The 25187-nt window shown below is 34.3% G+C and overlaps 1 protein-coding gene across 1 annotated transcript in view; it reads left to right on the top strand.

The window, feature by feature from the left end:
* Positions 1-25187, top strand: part of LOC123548496 (leucine-rich repeat and coiled-coil domain-containing protein 1-like) — a 373147-nt gene that overhangs the window by 5733 nt on the left and 342227 nt on the right. The window contains exon 2 of the mRNA XM_045335795.2: positions 10906-11251. Within this exon, the coding sequence (XP_045191730.2) occupies positions 10965-11251 (287 nt within the window). The 5' untranslated portion in view covers positions 10906-10964. The remainder of the gene's footprint in view (positions 1-10905; positions 11252-25187) is intronic.

The following is a 25187-nucleotide window of genomic DNA, read 5'->3' as shown; positions in this document are numbered from 1 at the left end:
ATAATTGTAGGCAACATTAGTGACTTTACATAATTATAAACGAGAATGACTGCTGGGAATATTATAATGTCGGTTTTCTTAGAGATTTACACATTTTGCTTTAGAAAAAAAGGTTTCCGAATCGGCTAGTGCTTCACAAATATATCAAAATACCTGAGGCAGATATGTTTTAATATCGATGATGACGATATAACAATTCTGTCGGCATTGGATAATGAAATCATTAGCATTGATTTATCAACATACGATTTTGTGTGGAATTGCACGATGAATCTGTACGCCTGTTTGAAGTAGTCGTGCAGCATGTAAAAATTCGACTAATATTAGGAAAAAGTGATTTACATGCAAGAAAAAAAATACTCAATTCTCGCATGTTTTCGTTTTGGCCTGCCTCTATGTCATTTAGCTACATTCTATTTCTTTTTTTTCCCCGGTTCAGTTTTTGGTGCGTATGCGAAACAGCCTTTACTAAGATACTCATACGTGCAACGTGCCAGACAGAATACACGTGCGAATGAAGGGCGGGATTAAGGACGCGATTAAGGACGCTAACTGCAAATTCAGCGGGAACGAGACAAAAAACAAAACAAAACAAAAAACAACAAAAAAAACAAAAACAAAAAAAACCGAAATGTTAAATGAAAATAAATAAAAGGAAAGATCGTATTTCTTAGATCGGTGATGTCAAAATTACGTTCCGTGTATCGCGGTCAGTTAAGTAACGACTTGTAGTTAAAAAGGAAGGAAATCTATCTACCTATCTGTCAATATTAGAAAGACTGATGCATAATAATTTCCCAAAGTTGTTGGCTCATGAATACAGATGAAATGGACCTAAGATATAATGCAAACGTCCAAAGCGCAACGATGCAAACAATAAGCAACGTCGATAAAACGTTTACGACCAAAAATCAGAAGGACAGTTTGTCTTCAACACAATATTGTGAAAAACTGAAAACGTAAAGTTCCCTTTTTTATTTGACATTTCATTTGCAAATTGATCACTTGTGCTGAAAATGAGACTTTTAATGGGCTTGTAGATTTTTAAAGATGTCATTTTTGCGTATATTTGCCGATTGTTTTGTCAAAATTTTATATCAGAAGGAAGTGGGTTGCTCAATAAAATTATAAATGTCCGTTGTAATGTGATGCGATACCACTTAAAACACACTAGTCCGTATGTAAATTAGTTAAAGTATGATATTGTGAAATTTCGCTTATTTTAAATCTTGATTAGATATTTTAGAAGACCTATTACGGCGGATTTTGGGCATTTTGGCGCCCTACGTTGCGACGTTCGTGACGTCATCACTGATTATTTATTGTTGCCAAGACGACTGAAAAACAAAAAAGGAACCATAGCGCTATAGTTGGACCAAGTTTCATCAAAATCGGAAGAAATGTCATATTTGACGAATAAGGTATCGACTCACCTTAATGCATTTATGACTATTTTTTCTAAAAAGTTAATTTTTATAAAAAAAAACATGACTTTTGTCAATTCCCAATTTAGATGTTTTATGACACAATTTTCACGGGCCATATTCCCAAAACAGTGAAAAAAAAATACTTGAAATTTTATGGACAGTTTTCTAAAAAATAATTCCAACATAAAAGTCCAGGTACCAGTATGATAGACACTGATTATATATTGCAGGTCGCAATTTAATTAAAATCAAACTAATATTTATTTGTTGTTAGTAATTTAAGTAAACATATAACATTACAAATATATGCTATTTATAGCTTTTGACTGACAATAATGTTGAAGAAGTTAGGAAGAGTTTGAAAGCATGAATTATCTATTGAGTTATGCCCCTTTTTGAATTTTTCTAGTGTAAAGCTGCATCTTGTATACTATACTCACAAATCTTGGTATACACCAGCAGCATGAAGTGGACAAGCAACTATTGTTGGAACTTTTGTGTCTGATTACTATCTTTCGGGTTATATCCCATTTCAGCTCACCTGAGCACGAAGAGAAGGATCATTGTCCATTTATAGTCCAAGGTTTCTTTAAAAAACTTCCTCCCATGAAATCACCAAGCCAGTTTCAATCAAATTTCAAGGGAATATTTCTTGGATTGTCCACTTTCAGATTCCTTCCAATCTAATTCATCCATGGAAACTTCTGGTTTCCATGGCAACCAAAAAGATATTCTCAGAAGCACTGGTCTAATTTCAAAATAGTTTCACAGATTGCTCTCCACTAATTTCCTTCAAATTATTCTGTTTTCATTGTGAAAAAAACAACAGCCATGGCTGCCAGAAGTTGGGGCTAGTTTTCTCTATATGGCTATGGAAATCTAGGAAACTGCTATCCCATTTATGAAATTATTACACAGCAATGTTCCCTTTGTGACCCCTGTTCCAAATTCCTTTTGATCATTTTATTTTGTGAAACAACATGGCTGTCAAGGGATGGGGCTAGTTTTGTGTATATTGCTGTATAGAAAACTACTAAAATCTTGTTGTCTGAAACTGCTAGCCTATTTCAAAATAATTTCAAAGAAATGTTCTGTGGGTAATCTTCTACCATGTTCCTTGAAGTCATTGTGACTTGTCTAAAATTTGGCCACCAGGGATTGGAACTAGTTATTTCAATATGGCTATATTTGAAATTTTGAAAACCTTAATTCTGCTCTGAAACCCACTGGCATGATTATAAAATAATTTCTGATTCATTTGAAAACATGTCTGCTAGAGCTTAAAATAAAAAAAAAACTCTTCAAAGGAATTCTCTTCTTTTAACCCCTGGTCTGATTTTGAAATAATTACAGAGAAACGTTTCTTGTTGGACATACGCTCTTCCAAGATTGTTCAAATTCTTTAAATTTTGTCAAAAACATGGATGTCGAACCTAAAACCTAAAAATAGAAAAGTCTTCAAACATCATAGTCTCTTAAACTTATGGTGCAATTTTGAATAATTCCACAGAATGTTTCTGTAGTTACCATATATCAGTGAGCAGACAGAAGTTATTAATTTTCAGCTTGTCAAAAAATATGTATATTGTGGTTCCTTTAATATATATAGAGAGAAGTTTAAAATTTTCATGTCAGTAACCACTAGCTCAATATATTCTCCTTGCATACATGTAATACTTTACCAAAATTGTTCAGCCCAACTGTGAGTCAGGTGAGGGATCTAAGGCCATCATGGCCCTCTTGTTTGAATTGAACAATATTGCAACTACAGATGTACCTTGTGTACTCAACAAACTTGGCATACTTCATCAACTGTAAGTGGACATTCCCTGTTTTGTTCTTGTCAGCCTTTTAGTTTTAGAGTTATACTCCTTGTTTTGACGTAACAGTTTTACATCTCTGTCTTGGATACCCAACCCGCCAGCTTAGCTCAGTAGGGAGAGTGTCGGTCTACAGATCGCGGGGTTGTGAGTTTGATCCTCGGACGGGGCGGATGTTCTCCGTGACGATTTGATAAAAGACATAGTGTCTGAAATCATTCGTCCTCCACCTCTGATTCATGTGGGGAAGTTGGCAGTTACTTGCGGAGAACAGGTTTGTACTGGTACAGAATCCAGAAACACTGGTTAGGTTAACTGCCCACCGTTACATGACTGAAATACTGTTGAAAAATGGTGTTAAACCCAAAACAAACAAAACAAACCGTCTTGGATACCCAACTACTAGGGTTTCCATCAAATTCAGATGAAACTTGGTATACACATGAAGTAGACATAATAAAATTATATGCTCTTTGTCAAGATTTTAATTTCTAATTGTTTTTTTATTGAGTTATGACCCTTTTTAGCTAACATGAGCAATGCTCAGGTGAGTTATTGTGATCGCTCGATGTCCGGCGACTGTCGTCTGTCAACATTTAGCTTGTGTATGCAATAGAGGCTGTATTTTTCAATTGAACTTCATGAAATTTGGTCAGAATGATTGCCTTGATAAGATCTAGGCCAAGTTTGTAAATGGGTCATCTGGGATCAAAAACTAGGTCACTAGGTCAAATCAAAGGAAAACATTGTTTAAGCAATAGGGACTGCATTTTACACTCAACGGTCTGGATCTTTATGAAGTTTGATCAGAATGTTTGTCTTGATGAAATCTAGGTCAAGTTTAAATATGGGTCATCTGGGATCAAAAACTAGGTCACCTGGTAAAATAAAAAAAAAACTTGTGTAACCACTAGGGTTACACTGGATATTCATAAAATGTAGTCAGAATGGTTTCATTGATGAAATCTAGTTAAAGTTCGAATATGGGTAATTTGGGGTCAAAATACTAGGTCGCTAGGTCAAATCAAAGAAAAACCTTTTGTATGCAATAGGGACTGCATTTTACACTGGATCTTCATGAAATTTGATAACAATGTTTTTCTGGATGAAATCTAGGTAAATTTCGAATATGGGTCATCTGGGATCAAAAACTAGGTCACCAGGTCAAATCAAAGAAAAACCTTGCATATGCGATAGAGGCTGTATTTTTCAATTGATCTTCATGAAATTTGGTCAGAATAACTGCCTTGATGAAATCTAGGTCAAGTTTGAATATGGGTTATCTGGGGTCAAAAACTAGGTCGCTTGATCAAATCAAAGAAAAACCTTGTGTATGCAATAGGGACTGCATTTTACACTGGATCTTCATAAAATTTGATCAGAATGTTTGTCTTGATGAAATCTAGGTCAAGTTCCAATATGGGTTATCTGGGGTGAAAAACTAGGTCACCGAGTCAAATCAAAGAAAAACGTTGTGTATGCAATAGTGGCTGCATTTTACGCTGGATATTCATGAAATTTGATCAGAATGTTTGTCTTAATGAAATCTAGATCGAGTTTAAATATGGGTCATGCTGGGTCAAAAACTAGGTCACCTGGTCAAATCAAAGAAATACCTTGCCTATGCAAAAGGGGTGGCATTTTTAGCAGGATATTCATTGAATTTTATCAAGCTGTTCTCAGGTGAGCAACCTAGGACCATCTGGTCCTCTTGTTTAAAGGGACTGGCCTCCAGATTGTTCAAAAACAACAAAAATTTGTTTTAGATATCTGGAAAATACATGCTATACTTCTTAAGAGGGCTTTAAAACTTAGTTACTGACAAACTATATGTTACGGAAACACATGAGACTTTGCTGTTTTTACTACTTTTTACAATGAAAATCGAAAAGCGTTTGAACCGCTTTACACCAGGTGAACTGTCTCAATTAGCTCAATTAAAGTTGTTGTTAACTTTGTTATGGTAGGTCTACAGATATCAGTTCTGGATACAGATCTGAATCACACCTTATTTTTTTTTTCTATAAAAACTTTTATACACTCTTTAAACACTTATGTTATTAAATTAAAACTACCATGATTTTATTCTGAAAAGTTACTTATATTTCCATTATCTTCAATTTTAAACGAAGCACTGTCAAAAACTTCAAACCTTAGTCAGTACTTTGTGTAAAATCATAAAAAAAGTTGGATAGAGACTGTGAAGAATCTGAGGTCAGTCACTAAGCTCCCTCTTGTTCAGTTTTTAATACTGAAGATTTCACTTTATACATTGCATTTTTCTAGGTTGTTTTGTGATTTATAAAGAATAAATTCTGCTAAGAATTATTGCCAATAATGGTAAAGGTATTTCTCTCTTATAACATCGAGCAGAAGAAATTTTCCAATTCATACAAACACCAATGCAGTTTCATTGCTGTAGTTAAGATATTTATCGCTCCAGGAAGTGTTATTTTACAATACAATATGCTGATCAAGCACAATAATAGACATGTTCTCTTTATGCCCAGATCTTGTCTAATCCTGATTAAATTTTTTAACGACAGTACTCTGTACTTATGGTTGTTTATAGTGTGTCTGTGATTTTATCCAATCAGTAAGGTGAAAGAAAGCTGAAATAGGACTACATTCAGATTCTTATAACTGGATATATAGCCTATCTATTAGTAAAGATCTTGTAGTCATATTTAGCTTGACTGAGAGCTTTTGTAGTTATCCTTCTGTTCACAGTGCTATAAGCCGCAGCGTCCACATCACTGAAAGTTAAAAATTTTGCATGTGAGCAGGTTTCTCGGAAACTACAAGGCTAAATACTTTTTGACCACATATGCAGGGTTGCCAGCAGTCTTTAAAAGTCAGGGAAATTGGTTTCTTTTTCAAGGTCAGGGAATTGTCAGGGAATTTTAAAATTTGGTCAGTGAAAAATGAAAATCCTGGAAAGTCAGGGAAAAGTCAGGGAAAAAAGATTTCAAAGCTCGAAGAAGTTAATCATTTTAAACTTTTGTGGCTATGGCAGTCTTCAAGCATTAAATTTAAGTAATTAAAAACAAAGTTTAATGATGTAATACTGTAACATGCATTTAATTTGTTTAAATCACCAAAATTGATGCTTTGTCAATATGATTCCAATGGTCTTGCTATTAGTCATGGTGTTTTATTGTTTTTGCCTCTAGGAAACTGTGTAATAACAGATCTTAGATTTTTGAAAATGATATTTTGCTAATACTAGCAGGGTTCCAATGGTCTTGTTATTAACCATACTTTATTGTTTTTACCATGAGGAAAGTGTACCTTAAAAGATGTTAGATTTTTGATAGTTACATGTCTTGCAAAGATGCTTTTGATATGTATCTCTTAATAATTAGGTTTCACTGACCAATAGTCACAATTATGTTTCATTGACTTGACCACCAAACAGTCATACAAGAAAGAAAACCATGTTTATTATCATTGTGTTTGATGTTTATGTTTAATATATTGGAAAATAAATACAAAACATTTGGAATAATGGGAGGATTGGACGGCTATAGGGGAGGTCAGGAGGCCGTTTAAATGTTTGGCGGTTTTGGTCAGTGAAAAACATGAATTGGTCAGGGAAAAGTCAGGGAATTTAATTCACCCAGAGTGCTGGCAACCCTGATATGTCTGTGGCATCATAAGGTAACCTCACAGGGCAAGATATGTAGCTTTAAATTTTTTGTCTAAATTATGTCCCATTTCAACTTTGAAATTTTGGTTAGAGCTTTGCATGTAAGTAGGTTTCAGAAGAACTGCTAGGCTATATGCTTTCAATTCAAGCTTCATACATGCCTTTGATATCATGAGATGACCTCATGGGACAAGTTACTTAACTCTAACTTATTTTGTTAGAATTATCCCTTGTTTTTAACTAAGAAATTTTCAGGACTCACACTGGCCTCAAAAAAATAATAGCCATCTTTTTAACCTATGAAAAATTAATAGCCAAAATTGATGCGGATCTTTGCGTGCAATTTTTATAAAAATAAAAATGATAAATTTTAACATAATTATATATTTTCTTAATTGCTTTAAAAAGTAGTAGGCCCCTTCAGGGGAGTGTTGGAATTGGGGCTTTCAGGGAAATTACCTCCTAATATTGGATGCATATTTAGTTTGTGTAAGGTAGCTGAAATTGTTGATATTGACTGACATTATGGACTGGGCAATGGCTCACATTCATGCACACACAATATGGACAAAGTTGCACTTGATGGAAAGTTTACCAAGCCTTTGAGTATCAATCCTGTTTATACTTTTTCTTTATTCATGATTCTTTTGACCATAACTGCACTTAAATTGCTCGAAAAGTACAAAACAATCCGGTCGCGAAAATACGTGATATTTGGCATCTATGCACACTATTGAATTACAGCTTTTTGTCAACAAGTTTTTGATGCCTTATTCAATAAATATACTATTTTTATGTGTTTTAGAATGTTTTCACTTACGCTAATTACAGTATGCAAGCAAATTTATTTGTTGATTTTTTTTTAGTTTGCCCGTATCGGCCATGTTTCTAAAAATAGAAACAGGACTGGGTTTTCCGATAATTTTTTTATTAATGTGCAAAACAAATATTGAATATGCCAGAATTGTCTTGGTAAAAAAATAGACTATTCAAAATATCTGGCCTATAATATTTCAACAAAGTCGCGTTTTTTACAAATTCTGAAAATTTCGGAAAACAAAAGATTTTTTTTCGCTTCGAACAATTTCATTTTAGATTAAAAACACATATAGATCTAACCAATATCCTGATTAAAGATAATATTTTGAAATCATCGACAGTTAATTAGGTCAGTTTATAATATGTTTTTAAAGATAATTAAATTAGCGGTAACTATAGATGGCAATTTAATTTTTCATCAGGAAACTACCTGTACAAATTGGTTTAATTGTCGTCTGTCGAATACAGAGTTGAAGAAAATTTGCGTTGGCATTTTAAAACGTTCAAAGAAAGTAGCCTGCCTGTGAGTTCAATCTGATTGATAGCTAGATAATTAAGATTAACTTTTGGTTATAATCGGTTTAAGTGTCGTCTGCATCCTACCGCCCTAGGCAATGTCATCGGCATAGTTGACACGTGTTTGGAATACACGAGGTAATAGACAGTCCGCTCTATCGATTTTCTACACTAGCAGACCGCTGGTTACTGTCTCACTTGGCACAATCATTTATGTAGCTAATAAATAAAATAATCGCCAGTTTGTCGCCAAAATGAAAAAATATTCGCCATTTAAATGAAATAATTGCTAATGGCGATAATGGCAACTGACAGCGTGAGCCCTGAGTTTTACATTGTAGATTTCACAGAAAACTACTTGACCAAATGTTTTCAATTTCAACACACATATTGTAACAACTCTGGGTTATATTTTGGCCAAATTATGTGTCTGCTCAGTAACTAGAGTTTTTTTGTATCAGAACTAAATTAAAATTACACAAAATACGTATCTCTATAAAATTTAGGCCAAGTTCCATAACTAGCCAGTTTCGACCGGTATCTCCAGAGTTATAGCCCTTGAATTGCCAAAATTGACTCTAGAATAATTCTTTGATGTCAACCATACTTATACAAAAGATGAAAAAGATGGGTCTCCATAGTTGAGTGGTTGAGGTCACTGCCTTCAGATCACTTGCCTCTCACCAATGTGGTTTCGAGCCTCAGTCAGGGGATTTAATTTTTCATGTGAGGAGGCCAGCTGGCTTACGGAAGGACGGTGATTTTTGACCAATAACCATGTTTCAGTAAGTTACAACAAAACTTCATACATGTGATCATCTTGGAAGTGCAGAATCTGATTTACTTAACATTTTTAAGGATTTATTTATGCATTCCTTCGACAAAGCAGTATTGCTGTGGTATTAATCACTTCCAATGATACCTCAAGTTTTTGTCTTCAGCTATAGTCTTAATTGTATTTGTATAATTAGCTTTTCTCGCCCCTTGCATTCGAACAATTACTGCAAGAAAAATATCAGGAGCTTTAATTTTCTACTTACAGGAGAAGTTCCAAAGTTGTTTTGAAATTTGGAAAATCCTTCTACTTTGTAATAGACTTTTATAGATATAAAGTGTTGAAAGTAAAAATAATACAATTTATTGAATTCTAGGAAGAATTTATTCTTAAAATTCACTCTTATAGCGGAAAGACCAATTAAGGTATAGAATATGTAAAAAGCCCCTACTGGGTTAGTCACACAGTAAAAATGTGTTTTCTGTTTAACAAGAACACTATGAACTGAAGTAATACTGACTGATGGTTTGTGATATCTTATAGGTAATTGCAACCAGTTGGGACATATAGTTATGGTGCTGGTTTTCTGTCTGTCCATCCGTTTGTGATTAATTACATTTCCACAGAATAAATTTGACTTATGGTCCTCAAACATTATATGGTTATTGCTCATGGGCAGTGGCTGACCCTTATTGACTTTGAGTTAAGTTTGTCAAAGGCCAAGGTTGCAGAGACTGTTACACCAAAAACAGTTTCTACTAAATACCTTGAGAATGCCTTGATCTCCTGTTTCACTATATAAAACAAGCTCATGAGATTTATTGACAATGAACAATACAGATTTGGTAACTTTGATCATTTACTTGCAGAGTAATATCACAGCAAAATATAATTTATAAACAAAACAACGTAAATTATTACATTGTTTGAAGTTCAGATTCATAAGTTTCTATAATTCATAATTTTAACATGTCCAAAACATTGCGGAATGATACTTATTTCACTTGGGTAATGATAACATTTTACTCTGACTTTATCATAGACTCCCTGTGTAAAATCTCAAACTTTAATCTAAAATAAAGGTATTAAATCGATATAATATTTCAATGAAACTTCAAAGTTTTGTTGTTTGTAGCATTATCTGGGGCATGTGCAATGAGAAATCTTGATTTGATAGCTAAAATAGTGTGATATTTATTTCTAAAGTCACTATATGTTCATTGTAAATATACTTGGTTATACCCAAGTGGAAACTGGCAGGTACTCGAAAATGCAGCTCTCTGATTGGTCAGTTAGAACCCCTAATGTACTGTGATGTCATGATAAAGTTATGAATAATGGGTTCGTAGTGCATCTAAATGTAATTCAGTGATGTTTTTTTTTTAAATTGCTGTTTGGGATATCTTATTTAGATTCTATTTTGACATCAAAAAACAATTTACCTGTTTTCAACATGCTGCGAAATAGTGGCAAATTCACCAAAGAGCAGATTTCAGTTCAATAAGGCTTTAAATTTTATGTTAAAATCAGATAAAACAACTATGACAGTTTGCAGTTTGTTTGATAACAGTTATTATATTCACTGTTTCAGCATTCCATGATTGATATAGAAAGTCATTTGCCTGTTCATAAACAGCAGAATGAGAAATTGCCTGGAAATTGGGGATTGTCATTATGGGTCCATGACTTTAAAATTGGTGGTGTTTTCCCAATTAGGCCCCCCAAAAACTGTCAAAACTTTCTCTTTCAAGATATAATTCAGTCCAGGAAGAACCAAAAATAGTGCAGCAATTAGAATGCACCTCTTCAAACTGTCAACAAATTGGAAATTTTCAATATATTTTCTCCCCAGAGATTGGTCCAGTTGATGAAGTTATATAATTCAATTTATCATTGCAGGGATTAGTTTCAACACTGTCCAATAAACTGTGAGAGATGTTTAATTAAAAAGCAAGGAAATGGCAAGTGCATCAATCGATATAGATTCACCAGACCTGTGTCTCATTGACTGTGGTATATCTAGTCTCCAAGAAATTCCACTAAAGTCGCATTTGGTTTCACTGAATCTTCACAGCAACTACATCAGCTGTATAGACTGCCTAAGCCATTTGAAGCTTCTGAAACACCTTGATTTGTCAGCCAACCAGATCCGTGTCATTGAAGGGCTTGATGGTTTGGCTTCTCTGAAGACATTGAATTTGTCATGCAATTTGTTGAGCTGTGTGGAAGGACTGTCAAATTTAAGGTATTTTAGTTGTTTTACGCACCTAAGCACAAAGTGCTCATGGTGAACTTTTAGGATTGTTGCATGACTGTTGTCCGATTGTCCGTCTTTTGTCAATCATCTGTGGCCATCCACAAGTTCTTTAGAGATTATCACCTGAACCACAGTGCCAATTTCAATGAAACTTCACAGGAATTTTCCTTGTGTGCTCCCCTTTCAAATTCCTTCAAGTCGATGGTCTTTAATGCAGAATGTCTGGTCGCTAAAAGAATAATTTAAATTGCCATCCTAATAAAGTGCAACATTTCTGCCATAAGCTATATTTTCATGACTCTTTGAAATGTTTGTTTATCATTAATCAATTGATGCCAACTATTTGTCATGAAAACTTCTGTGTTTGAAAACAGTAGCAGAACACGATATGGTTGACACATAACTGCTGAAATGTCATCATGTGTCAACTTCTAAAACACACAAAGCAAATTGTTGGTTGCTGCATGGAAAATCATGTTTGTCTGTAGTCTTTGTTCAATTGTACTTTGAACAGCATTTGCTGATTTTAATTCATTTCAGTACAAAGGGGGGAGGGGGTGCAGGGCTACTTTTCCCTGCGTATAATTGTCCCTATATGACTATATGGAAAACTTTGACAATCTTTTAGACAACTAGCAGGGTTTTAAAATAATTTCACAAATGTTTCACGGGTGATCTCCTCTTCCAAATTCCTTACAGTCATATGAATTTGTTGAGAAACATGGTTGTCAGGGGTTTGGGCTAGTTTTACCTAGTATACAGCTTTTTTTTCTCCTCTGGAACTGTCGGCTTTATTTGAAAATATTCTCACAAAAATTATGATTAGATGACTCAAACCTACAGCTTTTGTCTGTATGAGATTTCAGCATTTATAAGAAGCAAACTTGTTGGTCAAATTACGTATCGGGATGAACGATTTTTCAAAGTAACTCTTCGTTCTCATGACACTAATGTGGTAGGCAGTGACAACAATGTATATTCAGTATACTTAGTGTTTATCCATAAATTTGCCAAACAAATACCCAACTTCTTCTGTGTTATCAAAGGGAAACATGAACATTTATTGTCATTATTCTACAGCTTCTGAATCTGAAAAGTGGTCCTGCAGCAGGTCTGGTCAAGCAGCATGGGGAATAGGGATAAAAGGATGGTGGTGGGTATGGTGTGGCTCTGATTAATTTCAAAATTTTATAAGTACGATGGTGCTTTTTAGGCCATTCTGGACATTATATTCTGGGGAAAACTTTTTAAGCGCAAATCTATGTTGAATGTAAACCATGTCCCTGAGATTTATTAAAAAATGTGGGACTAATTGTGTTTTACCCTTGTATCTGTCACAAGATAATTTCAGCATGTGAAGAAGAGTTGGGGGGAGGGGGGCACCAAAAGATGTTTGAAGAAGCTAGGTTAAACATTCTTCAAGACAGAATCAAGAAGTATAACTTGTGACAGTACATGTTGTAGTTCATGTAGTGCAGACGGGATTCAGAAAAATTTTGAAATCTTATGAGAAAAATAATTCATTTTAAGCCGTAGAAAATAAGGAAAACCTGCCAATGATTTTGTGATTTATGTGCAAAACAATCTTGTCAGGTTTTAAGAAACAAGAATCACGACAACTGCAGGAGTTTATTTAGGTTTCACTTTTGTCAGAAATGTTTGAAGAAAACATCAACCAACTTATGCATGTTTCTGTTACAATGTTTTTTGTCCATTAATTTTCTTGAAATACAAGAACATATTGTTAATATTCATTATTCTAAAAAAGTCAGAGGATTGTAATAGTAAACCATTTGTCTTTTCAAAATGTTGGAATTTCTTTTTGAATTGATAATCAAATATCTATACTGATGTTTCTATTGCTAAAACATGGCCCTTGTCGATGGTAGATTAATGCCCCCTCCCTTACGAAGGCAAACTGAAACACACCCAGGAATTTTTTTTGCATCATTATTGTGGCCCTTAGACATTACTCATCCCTTGTGGGCTGACTTGGGGGATATGTTCCTTCAACAATGGTAAATCTGGGCCTGCTGCAGCAGTCATTTTCAAAGTGTTACCGCAGTTACCACATGCAACATTTATAGTATGTATAAGCATGCAATGTTTTACATGGCCAAAATACACTTAACACTGCATTTTTTGTAAAAAATTTGAAAGCTGTTTTTACTGCATTATTCAATTTATTGTTATTTATATCATATTGGTGCTACAATCTGTTAACTCCCCCACCCCTCACCCCTTATTATTTCATCACATTTTTAGCATTTTTACTGTTTTCATTTTTGCTTTAAAGTGTAAGCCTGGGCCTGCAGTGCCTACAGGATGCTACACCTATATCATCAACAGAGTTATGGTCCTTTAATTCATCTAAATTGCCAAAATTAACAGTGTCAGCAAGATAACAGTATTTTTCCCAGAACTATACTAATGTAAATGGGCTTATATTTTGACAGGTCAGTACGTTTGTTATTTTTGAGTCGGCTAAACGCTGTCAAGCGTTCGACGAGTCCTTGCTATCGCCCGATTTCTCATTCTTAAATGGCCTCACAACACAGCGAAGTGATGTAGTTCCATTAGATTGTCTCTAATTTCAAGGATATCATTGATCGAATGAAGTTCATTTATGTCAATCCTATTTGCTATGACCAATATACAATGTAATCTGTCAAATTTATGAAGTGTAATTGTGCAATACTCGAATAAAGCCATGTATTTTCTTCCGCGGTAACTCATTAAGCATAAACACGCATAACGATTCTGCGGGATTTGGTAATACATTTGCGCATATGATTATGGTGACGAATTTTATGCCCTTTTGTCACAAAATAGCAAATATGATGATCACAAATTCAAATAAAAACTGCATATTAACTTATTAGCCAAATTATCCATTTGTTACCCTGTCCGTTTCAAAAAATAATCTTTAAAATCATTGCGCAAATAACAATTATATTGCGCTGTGCATTTTATGAATTGCGCAGGCTTACAAAGCTTGCGTAACATCCAGCGAAAGTTAAAATATAGTTCCAGAGCATACTGCTAGTATTTTATTGAGTGGGTACCTCTGAAAGCATTGGAATGTCTCTTATCAAAGAGTTTACCACATCGATGAAATTAAATTATGACAGCTTCATTTTAAATGACCCGAATAAGATATGTGCAGTACGTTAATTTTTCCGCGAGACTTTGCGGATGAATCCTAACTACATTCTGGACACTTGTTGGCGAACACGCGTGACCTGTTTATAACAACGCTTCTACGACTTTGCGTGGGTTGAATTTTGCAGTCAGTAAACGGATAAATTATCGGAAGAAGAAGCTCTTACTGGTTTGTTTAGTTACTACTGATATTAAAAATGATTTTATTTCTTATTTTTCGACAAATAAACAAATCGGCGAAACATTAAATTGTATTTTCTTGTAGTTTTTGAAATCGAAAGTAGATCATCTATGTTTGGCTGCTTTGACGAAACGAAACAACTTTTTTATGAAAAGATTTAAATAAGAGGTATTTTAACCGTAAACTTCAATGTCAGATACTGCCAATTGCTGCTAAATGTCTTCGTATCATCACAATTTGTAAAACATATTGTTGAAACTGGAGAAAAGTGTAATCGTATCCGGATATAATATTTTGGGTAAATATCGAGCTGTGTTATGAAATTTTAACATTCAAGTAACATACATGATATATATTATTGTAACAGAAATGATTCTAGAATTTATTTTTATTACACCTACATATAATCTATATCAGACTCATATTCTAGTCCTGAGGCATGATCTGAAAGTAAAAAGATGAAGTGACAGTCTACTTTGGATATTGTAATACTAGAAAGAATCTAGGTAATATTTAGAAATTGAAACAGAAGATTTTCAGTTAAAATCGCACCAAAGGCTGTATCAAGGGTCTACATATTCAAAAATTTCTTGTGGTAATACCCCAAACCCTACTTGCAGGAGGGGGTATCCTCCCACACCCTTCCCCCATATTACCACTTACAGTTTGATACATTTGCCCTTTTACCATCTGCCGCAATGCCCATTTCAAAATCTGACTGCAATTTAAAGCGGAAAGAAACACCCCTCCCCACACCCACCCTGCTACCGACCACGTAAAAATGGCTCAAACATTTTTCTGCCCAAAAGTCTGGGCCTGTCTGTCTACATGAATCAAAATGGATAATTGAAAGTGGATGGACTTCGGGATAACAGACATGATTTTTAAGGGGTTAACAAGTCTAAAAAAGAATAAATGATAGTTTTAACTAAAAAAGAACTGCATTTATTAATATCGGTTACACTATATATTGACACTCGGCAACATTTACATACATGTATCTCTAAACGCAAAAGTAAGTATACTTTAAATTGACATCACTTATAATATGATTGAACAAAACCTAACATATGACAAGGCTTTCGCCAGGCCCATTATAGTATCTGTAAAATATCAGTTCTTTCGTCCATCCATTACAAATTGTATGTGGCAATCCGTGCTGTAAAATTTTAATATTATAAATTGTCATATTCAAATTTTATCATGTGCGAGTATATACCAGCCGATAATTGCCTCTTTTGGCAATGCCGGAGGCAAATGTTTACTGGAAAAATATATATAGTCATGGGCAGTATCTTAGTGTCAGCTGTCAAATTGTAGTTTGTACTTTCAACATTTTTATTTCTGCGAACCACTTTTCAATTTTAGAGAAATATATTGGGTTTAAATACTTGTATAATGTCAATCAAAGTTTTACTAGGCATCGACCGAATGTTCATTTCATTTATTGTAACAAAATCTCTCTTTAGTTGGGGAAAAAAACTAAAAACAAACTGAAACTGGTAGACTATACTGTCAGTACATCAATCATTAGCTGACTCAGGCCCTTCAGGCCTTTGATTTACATTTGAAAAATTGTGACATTAATCTGATGGCATGAGCCTTGAATTTCTGTCTGAAAAACAAGAGATGTTGATAAAATAGGAAATAAAAAAGATAAGTGTAAACCAGGCCTAGATCCAGGGCCTGGCTGTTGAGGCCCGTGCCCCTCCCTCCCAGTTGGCTGAGAACTGACCTATACTCATCAAAGTTGCACCCAACTATTTTTGCAAAGGAACTATATTTTCTAAAACTTTAAACCCAAAAATGCATCAGAGGCCTCTATTTCATTATCTGTCTTTCAAAATTTTCCAGAGGGAGCCTTTCCCTCTGAACTGAGGGGGTACCCTTCAGGTACCTCAAAATTTAAACAAAATCAAAGGCCTGAAGGGCCTGAGAGTCGGCTAATGATTGATGTACTGGTAGTATAGTCTACCAGTTTCAGTTTGGTTTTAGTTTTTTTCCCCAACTGAACAGAGATTTTGTTACAATAGATGAAATGGACATTCAATCGATGCCAAGTAAAACTTTGATTGACATTATACAAGTATTTAAACCCAATATATTTCTCTAAAATTGACGAGTGGTTCGCAAAAATAAAAATGTTGTAAGTACAAACTACAATTTGACAGGTGACACTAAGATACTGCCCATGACTATAAATATTTTTCATGTAAACATTTGCCTCCGGCATTACCAAAACAGGCAATTATCGGCTGGTATATATTCGCACATGATAAAATTTGCATATGAAAATTTATATATTGAAATTTTATAGCGCGGATTGCCATATACAATTTGTAACGGATGGACGAAAGAACTGTTCAGATATTTTACAGATAAGGGGCCTGGCAATTACCGTGTCACATGCTAGGTATTGTTCAATCATATTATAAGGGATGTGAATTTAAAGTATACTTACTTTTGCGTTTAAAGATATGTAAATGTTGCCGAGTGTCAATATATAGTGTCATGAATGTTTACACTGACAGGAAAATTGCGCATTCGAAACTAAGAGAAGTTACTCGGACTAGCTACCAATTTCGGAAAAGATAACCAATATTAATAAATGCAGTTCTTTTTTAGTTCAAACCATCATTTATTCTATTTCAGACCTGTTAACCCCTTCAAAACCATGTCAGTAGTCCCCAAGTCTATGTACTTTCAATTATCCGTTTTGATTCATGTAGACAGACAGGCCCAGACTGGGCTGAAAAAATGTCTGAGCTATTTTTACGTGGTCGGTAGCAGGGTGGGTGTGGAGAGGGGTGTTCCTTCCCGCTTTGAACTGCAGTCAGATTTTGAAATGAGCATTGTGGCAGGTGGTAAAAGGGCAAATGTATCAAACTGTAAGTGGCAATATGGGGGGAGGGTGTGGGAGGATACCCCCTCCTGCAAGTAGGGTTTGGGGTATCACCATAAGAAAATTTTGAAAATGTAGACCCTTGATACAGCCTTTGGTGCGATTTCTAACTGAAAATTTTATATTTCAATTTCTAAATATTACCTAGATTCTTTTTAGTATTACAATATTCAAAGTATGAATGACTGTCACTTCATATTTTTACTTTCAGGTCATGCCTCAGCACTAGAATATAAGTCTGATATTGATTCTATGTATGTATTATAAAAATAAATTCTAGAATCATTTCTGTTACAATAATATCTATCATGTCTGTTACTTTTATGTTTAAATTTCATAACACAGCTCGATATTTACCCAAAATATTATATCCGGATATGATTACACTTTCTTTTATACCGCCAAAATCTCCAGTTTCAACAATATGTTTTACAAATTGTGATGATATGAAGACAGTTTAGCAGCAATTGGCAGTATCTGACATTGAAGTTTACGGTGAAATTATTTAAATCATTTCATAAAAAAAAAATTGTTTCGTTTCGTCAAAGCACTCTAACATAACGATCTACTTTCGATTTCAAAAACCACAAGAAAATACAATTTAATGTTTCGCCGATTTGTTTATTTCTCGAAAAATAAGAAATAAAATCATTTTCAAAATCAGTAGTAATTAAACAAATCAGTAAGAGCTCTTTCTCGGGATAATTTATCCGCTTACTGACTGCAAAAATCAAGCCATGTGTCATCATGAAAAGCAGAATGGGTGACGGTTTCATTTTTTTGCGAACCTGAATCGTAAGCAAATTATCAAAACCAGTCAAAATTCCAGAAAGGTTACGATCTAGATTCTTTCTAGTATTACAATATCCAAAGTATGACTGTCACTTCATCTTTTTACTTTCAGATCATGCCTCAGGACTAGAATACGAGTTTGACATAGATTATATGTAGGTGTAATAAAAATAAATTCTAGAATCATTTCTGTTACAATAATATCTATCATGTATGTTACTTAAATGTTAAAATTTCATAACACAGCTAGATATTTACCCAAAATATTATATCCGGATACGATTACACTTTTCTCCAGTTTCAACAATATATTTTACAAATTGTGATGATACGAATACATTTAGCAGCAATTGGCAGTATCTGACATTGAAGTTTACGGTTAAATTACCTCTTATTTAAATCTTTTCATAAAAAAGTTGTTTCATTTCGTCAAAGCAGCCAAACATAGACGATCTACTTTCTATTTCAAAAACTACAAGAAAATACAATTTAATGTTTCGCCGATTTGTTTATTTCTCGAAAAATAAGAATTAATATCATTTTTAGCTCATCTGATTTTTTGAAAAAAAATGATGAGTTATTGTCATCACTTGAGCGGTTGTCGGCGTCGGCGTCGGCGTCGGCGTCGGCGTCTGCGTCGGCGTTGCCTGGTTAAGTTTTATGTTTAGGTCAGCTTTTCTCCTAAACTATCAAAGCTATTGCTTTGAAACTTGGAATACTTATTTACCATCATAAGCTGACCCTGTATAGCAAGAAACATAACTCCATCTTGCTTTTTGCAAGATTTATGGCCCCTTTTGTACTTAGAAAATATCAGATTTCTTGGTTAAGTTTTATGTTTAGGTCAACTTTTCTCCTAAACTATCAAAGCTATTGCTTTGAAACTTGGAATACTTGTTTACCATCATAAGCAGACCCTGTACATCAAGAAACATAACTCCATCTTGCTTTTTGCAAGAATTATTGCCCCTTTTGGACTTAGAAAATCAGTTTTCTTGGTTAAGTTTTATGTTTAGGTCAGCTTTTATCCTAAACTATCAAAGCTATTGCTTTAAAACTTGCAACACTTGTTCACCATCATAAGCTGACCCTGTACAGCAAGAAACATAACTCCATCATGCTTTTTGCAAGATTTATGGCCCCTTTTGGACTTAGAAAATATCAGATTTCTTGGTTAAGTTTTATGTTTAGGTCAACTTTTTCTCTTAAACTATCAAAGCTATTGCTTTGAAACTTGCAACACTTATTCACCATCATAATCTGACCCTGTACAGCAAGCAACATAACTCCATCCTGCTTTTTGCAATAATTATTGCCCCTTTTGGACTTAGAAAATCATTTTCTTGATTGAGTATTATGTTTAAGTATACTTTTCTCATAAACTATCAAAGCTATTGCTTTAAAACTTGCAACAGTTTTTCACAATCATAAGTGGACACTGTACATCAAGAAACATAACTCTATCCTGCTTTTTGCAAGAATGATGGCCCTTTTTAGACTTAGAAAATCATGGGTAGGACAATATTTCTATTATAAAAAAAAAATCAGATGAGCGTCAGCACCCGCAAGGCGGTGCTCTTGTTAATATCAGTAGTAACTAAACAAACCAGTAAGAGCTTCTTCTTCCTATAATTTATCCGTTTACTGACTGCAAAATTCAACCCACGCAAAGTTATAAACAGGTCACGCGTGTTCGCCGAGAAGTGTCCATGTTACGCGCATATAGCCAATCTGCGCATTTGGTAAATCGCGCAGCGCAAATAACCAATTTGTTATCTGCGCAACGATTTGTAAATCGGGCAACCTTATATATTTCCTATATGCGCAGGGCAACTGTCTTGCGCGTTTGGTAAATGAGTCTGCGCTTTTAGCATATGGATGATATCTCCCGATAAAATTGAATATCATTAGAATGTTAGACTTGTAGGCCTACCTGACGGTGATCAGGCATGCGTAAAGGTGTGAATTTGTAAAGAAAAAGAAAAACATTTTTTAAAGTAAATGAGCGTATTTATGCGGTAATTTCTCAAGTCCCTGGTAGTTTATGGCCTATAAATTTCTGTTGACGACGGTATTAAGAGTCATTTGTCATAGGTGTTAAAAAACGTTAAAATGATACAAAATATCCCAAGTATATTTAATAACACAAGTATTTTTTTATTTATTTTTATACTTTTTTTTAACTTTTAAACGCCGTAGCCTGTGCGGGATGTCGATCCTGCGCTAATAGAAAATCTGGAAATTACTCTGATAATATGCATATCTGCCATAAACCATGCTAACTTTTACATTGTTTAACAATTACAGACTGATATTGCAAATCTTGGTTTTAAAATGTGTCATAAATTTATTTCAACATCATTAAATTCATGGGAGTCGGTCACCTGGTTTCAATACCTGCAATATGATACAATATGCAATAAAACTCGAACATGCGTGAAGGTGTGATTTCCTTCGGATAGCCACATCGTCCTCTCTATTCTTTTTATAACTAAAGTATTTTACTTCATTCGATTACACGCAGTCATTTTATACCGAATATAGAACATAAAGGAGACTTACATAACAGACTGAATTGCCACACACTTACCACATTTCACCATATCGCTTTTCTTTTCATCATATTGAAAAAGCGCAGTTCTTTTTACCGACGTGAGCATATCTCTTGACATGACCAAGATTAAAAATAAAACAAAAATAAGCAGAATTAAAAGACGAACTTACAGATCTTTTATACTTATATAGTTGTTTAATGTTTTATAGTGAGATAAATAGAATGAATAACTAATAAAATCCCTCAAAATGTGAACGAAATTTTACATTTTGTAGGTGTGCAAGATGTGTGTCCTGCACTAATAGAAGTCTGAAAATTACTCCAATAACTTGAATATCTTTTGTAAACCATTTTAACTTTTACTTCGTTTTTCGATTACAATCTAAAAATGTAGCTTTTGAAAATCTGAATATAATGTTTCATCTGTAGCCTGCGCGGGATGTTGTTCCTGTGCTAATAGCAATTTCTGAACTGACGTTGATATTTGCAACATATTTCAATTCTAAAAGATACTATTTATGTCACTTCATGAAAATGTTTTCGGAGTAGAAAAAAAATAAAAAGAAGTGTGATTTGCGTCAAAACGAGAACGAAATATTACATTTGTTATCTGTGCAAGATGTGTTTGCCCTGCGCTAATAAAAAATCTGGAAATAATCCTGATAACTATGATATCTTTCATAAACCATGCTAACTTTATCATTGTTTTATGATTACAGGCTGAAATTGTAGCTTTTGCCAAATGAATATTTTGTTACATCTGTATCCTGCGCGGGATGTCGGTCCTGCGCTTATAGCAAATCCTGAAATGACGTCGATATTTCAAACATATTTCAATTCTAAAAGATACCATTTATGTAACTTCTTAAAAAATGTTTTCAGAGTAGAAAATAATTAGAAAGAAAAGGGGTTTTCGTCATAACGAGAACGAAATATTACATTTGTTATCTGCGCAAGAGTTTAAGTTAACATAGTTTATGAGAAACATTCAAGTTATCAGAGTAATTTTCAGATTTATTATTAGCGCAGACACACACATCTTGCGCGGATAAAAATGTAATATTTCGTTCTCGTTATGACAGAAATCACTCTTTTTCTATTCATTTTCTACAGTATTCATTTGAAAGTTACATAAATGGTATGTTTTATGAATGAAATATATCTGAAATACAGTGTTATTTCAAACTTTGCTATTAGCGCAGGACCGACCTGCCACGCAAGTTACAGGTGTAACATTATAGATCCATTTTGATTTGTAAAAAAAACCTATAGTTTTAGTCTGTAATCGTAAATCAAAGTAAAAGTTAATATGATTTATAAAAGATATTCAAGTTATCAGAGTAATTTCCAGATTTATTATTAGCGCAGACACACATCTTGCGCGGATAAAAAATGTAATATTTCGTTCTCGTTATGACAGAAATCACTCTTTTTCTATTCATTTTTCTACAGTATTCATTTGAAAGTTACATAAATAGTATGTTTTATGAATGAAATATATCTGAAATACAGTGTAATTTCAAACTTTGCTATTAGCGCAGGACCGACCTCCCACGTAAGTTACAGGTGTAACATTATTGATCCATTTAGATTTGTAAAAAAACTCTATAGTTTTAGTCTGTAATAAAAGGCCTACTCTTTATTCAATCGATTTTGTACTATAAAATAATAATAATAATAATAATATAGATAAGATCTGTAAGAATTTTCTTTTAATTCTGTGACTTTTTTATTTCATCTTTTATCTTAGACATGTTGAGAGATATGCTCCCGTTGGTAGAAAGAATACTATTGGGAAATTTCAAGATATTTCAATATAATAAAAACGATATTTTACTAAGTGTGTGCTCGGGTGAAGTAGAAAATTATAAAAATAGCCTAAAACATACCAGGGGACGACGTGTGCAAGCTGGAGGAAATCACACCTTCACACATGTTTGGGTTTTATTGCATCTTGTATAAGATTGGAGGTATTGAAACCTGGTGACTGACTGCCGTGAATTTACTGATGTAGAAACAAATTTATGACACCTAATTTAAGTACCGAGATATTCAGCATTTGACATCTATATTTATTAATAAATTGACCAACTGCATGATTTATCAAACACGAAATGCAAATTTCTGATATATAAAGTTACATTTGTTATTTGCGCTGCGCATTTGGTAAATCGGGCAGGTTAAATTTATCCTGCGTAAATCGTTGCGCATTTAACCAACGTACAAAAATTTGTTATATGCGCTGCGTGTTTGGTAAATAGCGCAGATTGGTTATTTGCGCTCAACATCCAGAATGTAGTTAGGATTCATCCGCGAAGTCTCGCGGAAGAATTAAAGTACTGCACATATCTTATTCGGGTCATTTAAAATGAAGCTGTCATAATTTAATTTCATCGATGTGGTAAACTCTTTGATAAGAGACATTCCAATGCTTTCAGATGTACCCACTCAATAAAATACTAGCAGTATGTTCTGGAATTATATTTTGTCTTTCGCTGGATGTTACGCAAGCTTTGTAAGCCTGCGCAATTCATAAAATGCACAGCGCAATATAATTGTTATTTGCGCAATGATTTTAAAGATTATTTTTTGAAACGGACAGGGTAACAAATGGATAATTTGGCTAATAAGTTAATATGCAGTTTTTATTTGAATTTGTGAACATCATATTTGCTATTTTGTGACAAAAGGGCATAAAATTCGTCACCATAATCATATGCGCAAATGTATTACCAAATCCCGCAGAATCGTTATGCGTGTTTATGCTTAATGAGTTACCGCGGAAGAAAATACGTGGCTTTATTCGAGTATTGCATATTTACAAGTCATAAATATGACAGATTACATCGTATATTGGTCATAGCAAATAGGATTGACATAAATGAACTTCATTCGATCAATGAACTCTTTGAAATTAGAGACAATCCAATGGAACTACATCACTTCGCTGTGTTGTGAGGCCATTTAAGAATGAGAAATCGTGCGATAGCAAGGACTCGTCAAACGCTTGACAGCGTTTAGCCGACTCAAAAATGCACCAGAGACCACTATTCCATACCTACATTTCAAAGTTTTTTGGGAGAAACCCCCGACCCCCTCATGTAACTCAAAATTTACACAAAAATGCACCATAGGCCACCGTTTCATACTATTATTTCAAAATTTTCAAGTGGGAGAGCGGCCTGAACTCCTTCCCCTCACCCCCAAACTAAGGGTTACCCCCTCATGTACCTCAGAATTTACACAAAAAATGCACAAGGGACCACCATTTCATAGCTGCATTTTAAAAATTTCCAGGGGGAGACCCCTGACTCCTCTAACACAATGGAAAATCCCTGTCCCTACCTATCACCCTTCGGTGCTTAGCGCCTCATCGGTCTTGCCTTCATTCTTGACTGGTGTACCCCCACCCCCATTGAAATATTTCTGGATCCGGGCCTGTAAACTGTCCAGCTGCAAGGCCCTCAAGTAAGCAATTAAATTAATAGGTTTAGACTGAAATAGTTATTATTTGGCTCAGGTGTGAAACTTTCTGAAATCTTACCATTGTTTATCCTGCTGTAAGGGTATATAGAAACAGTGGCTGACTGATTGAAAATTGAGACCAGTCTAGTCACATTAATTTAGGAAAATAAAATCTTATATAGATTAGCTTTAGAATTTCAAACCTCATCTGTTTATTTTCCAGTGAGACATAATTCATAAGAACTTGGGTGAAATCATTGGCATTTTAGCTCATCTGATTTTTTGAAAAAAAAAAAAAAGATTTATTGTCATCACTTGATCGGTGTCGGGTGTCAGTGTCTTCGTCGGCGTTGCCTGGTTAAGTTTTATGTTTAGGTCAGCTTTTCTCCTAAACTATCAAAGCTATGGCTTTGAAACTTGGAACACTTGTTCACCAGCATAAACTGACCCTGTACAGCAAGAAACATAACTCCATCCTGCTTTTTGCAAGATTTATGGCCCCTTTTGGACTTAGAAAATACCAGATTTCCTGGTTAAGTTTTATGTTTAGGTCAACTTTTCTCCTAAACTATCAAAGCTATTGCTTTGAAACTTGCAACAGTTGTTCACCATCATAAGCTGACCCTGTACATCAAGAAACATAACTCCATCCTGCTTTTTGCAATAAGTATTGCCCCTTTTGGACTTAGAAAATCAGTTTTTTATGCCCCCGAAGGGAGGCATATAGTTTTTGAACCGTCTGTCTGTCGGTCTGTCTGCAATTTTCGTGTCCGGTCCATATCTTTGTCATCGATTGATGGATTTTCAAATAACTTGGCATGAATGTGTACCACAGTAAGACGACGTGCCGCGAGCAAGACCCAGGTCC

The sequence above is a fragment of the Mercenaria mercenaria genome, chromosome 6 (genome assembly GCF_021730395.1).
Source record: "Mercenaria mercenaria strain notata chromosome 6, MADL_Memer_1, whole genome shotgun sequence".
Lineage (NCBI taxonomy): Eukaryota > Metazoa > Mollusca > Bivalvia > Venerida > Veneridae > Mercenaria > Mercenaria mercenaria.
Note: the sequence above shows the minus strand (reverse complement) of the source record. Positions and strands in the feature narration are given on the sequence as shown.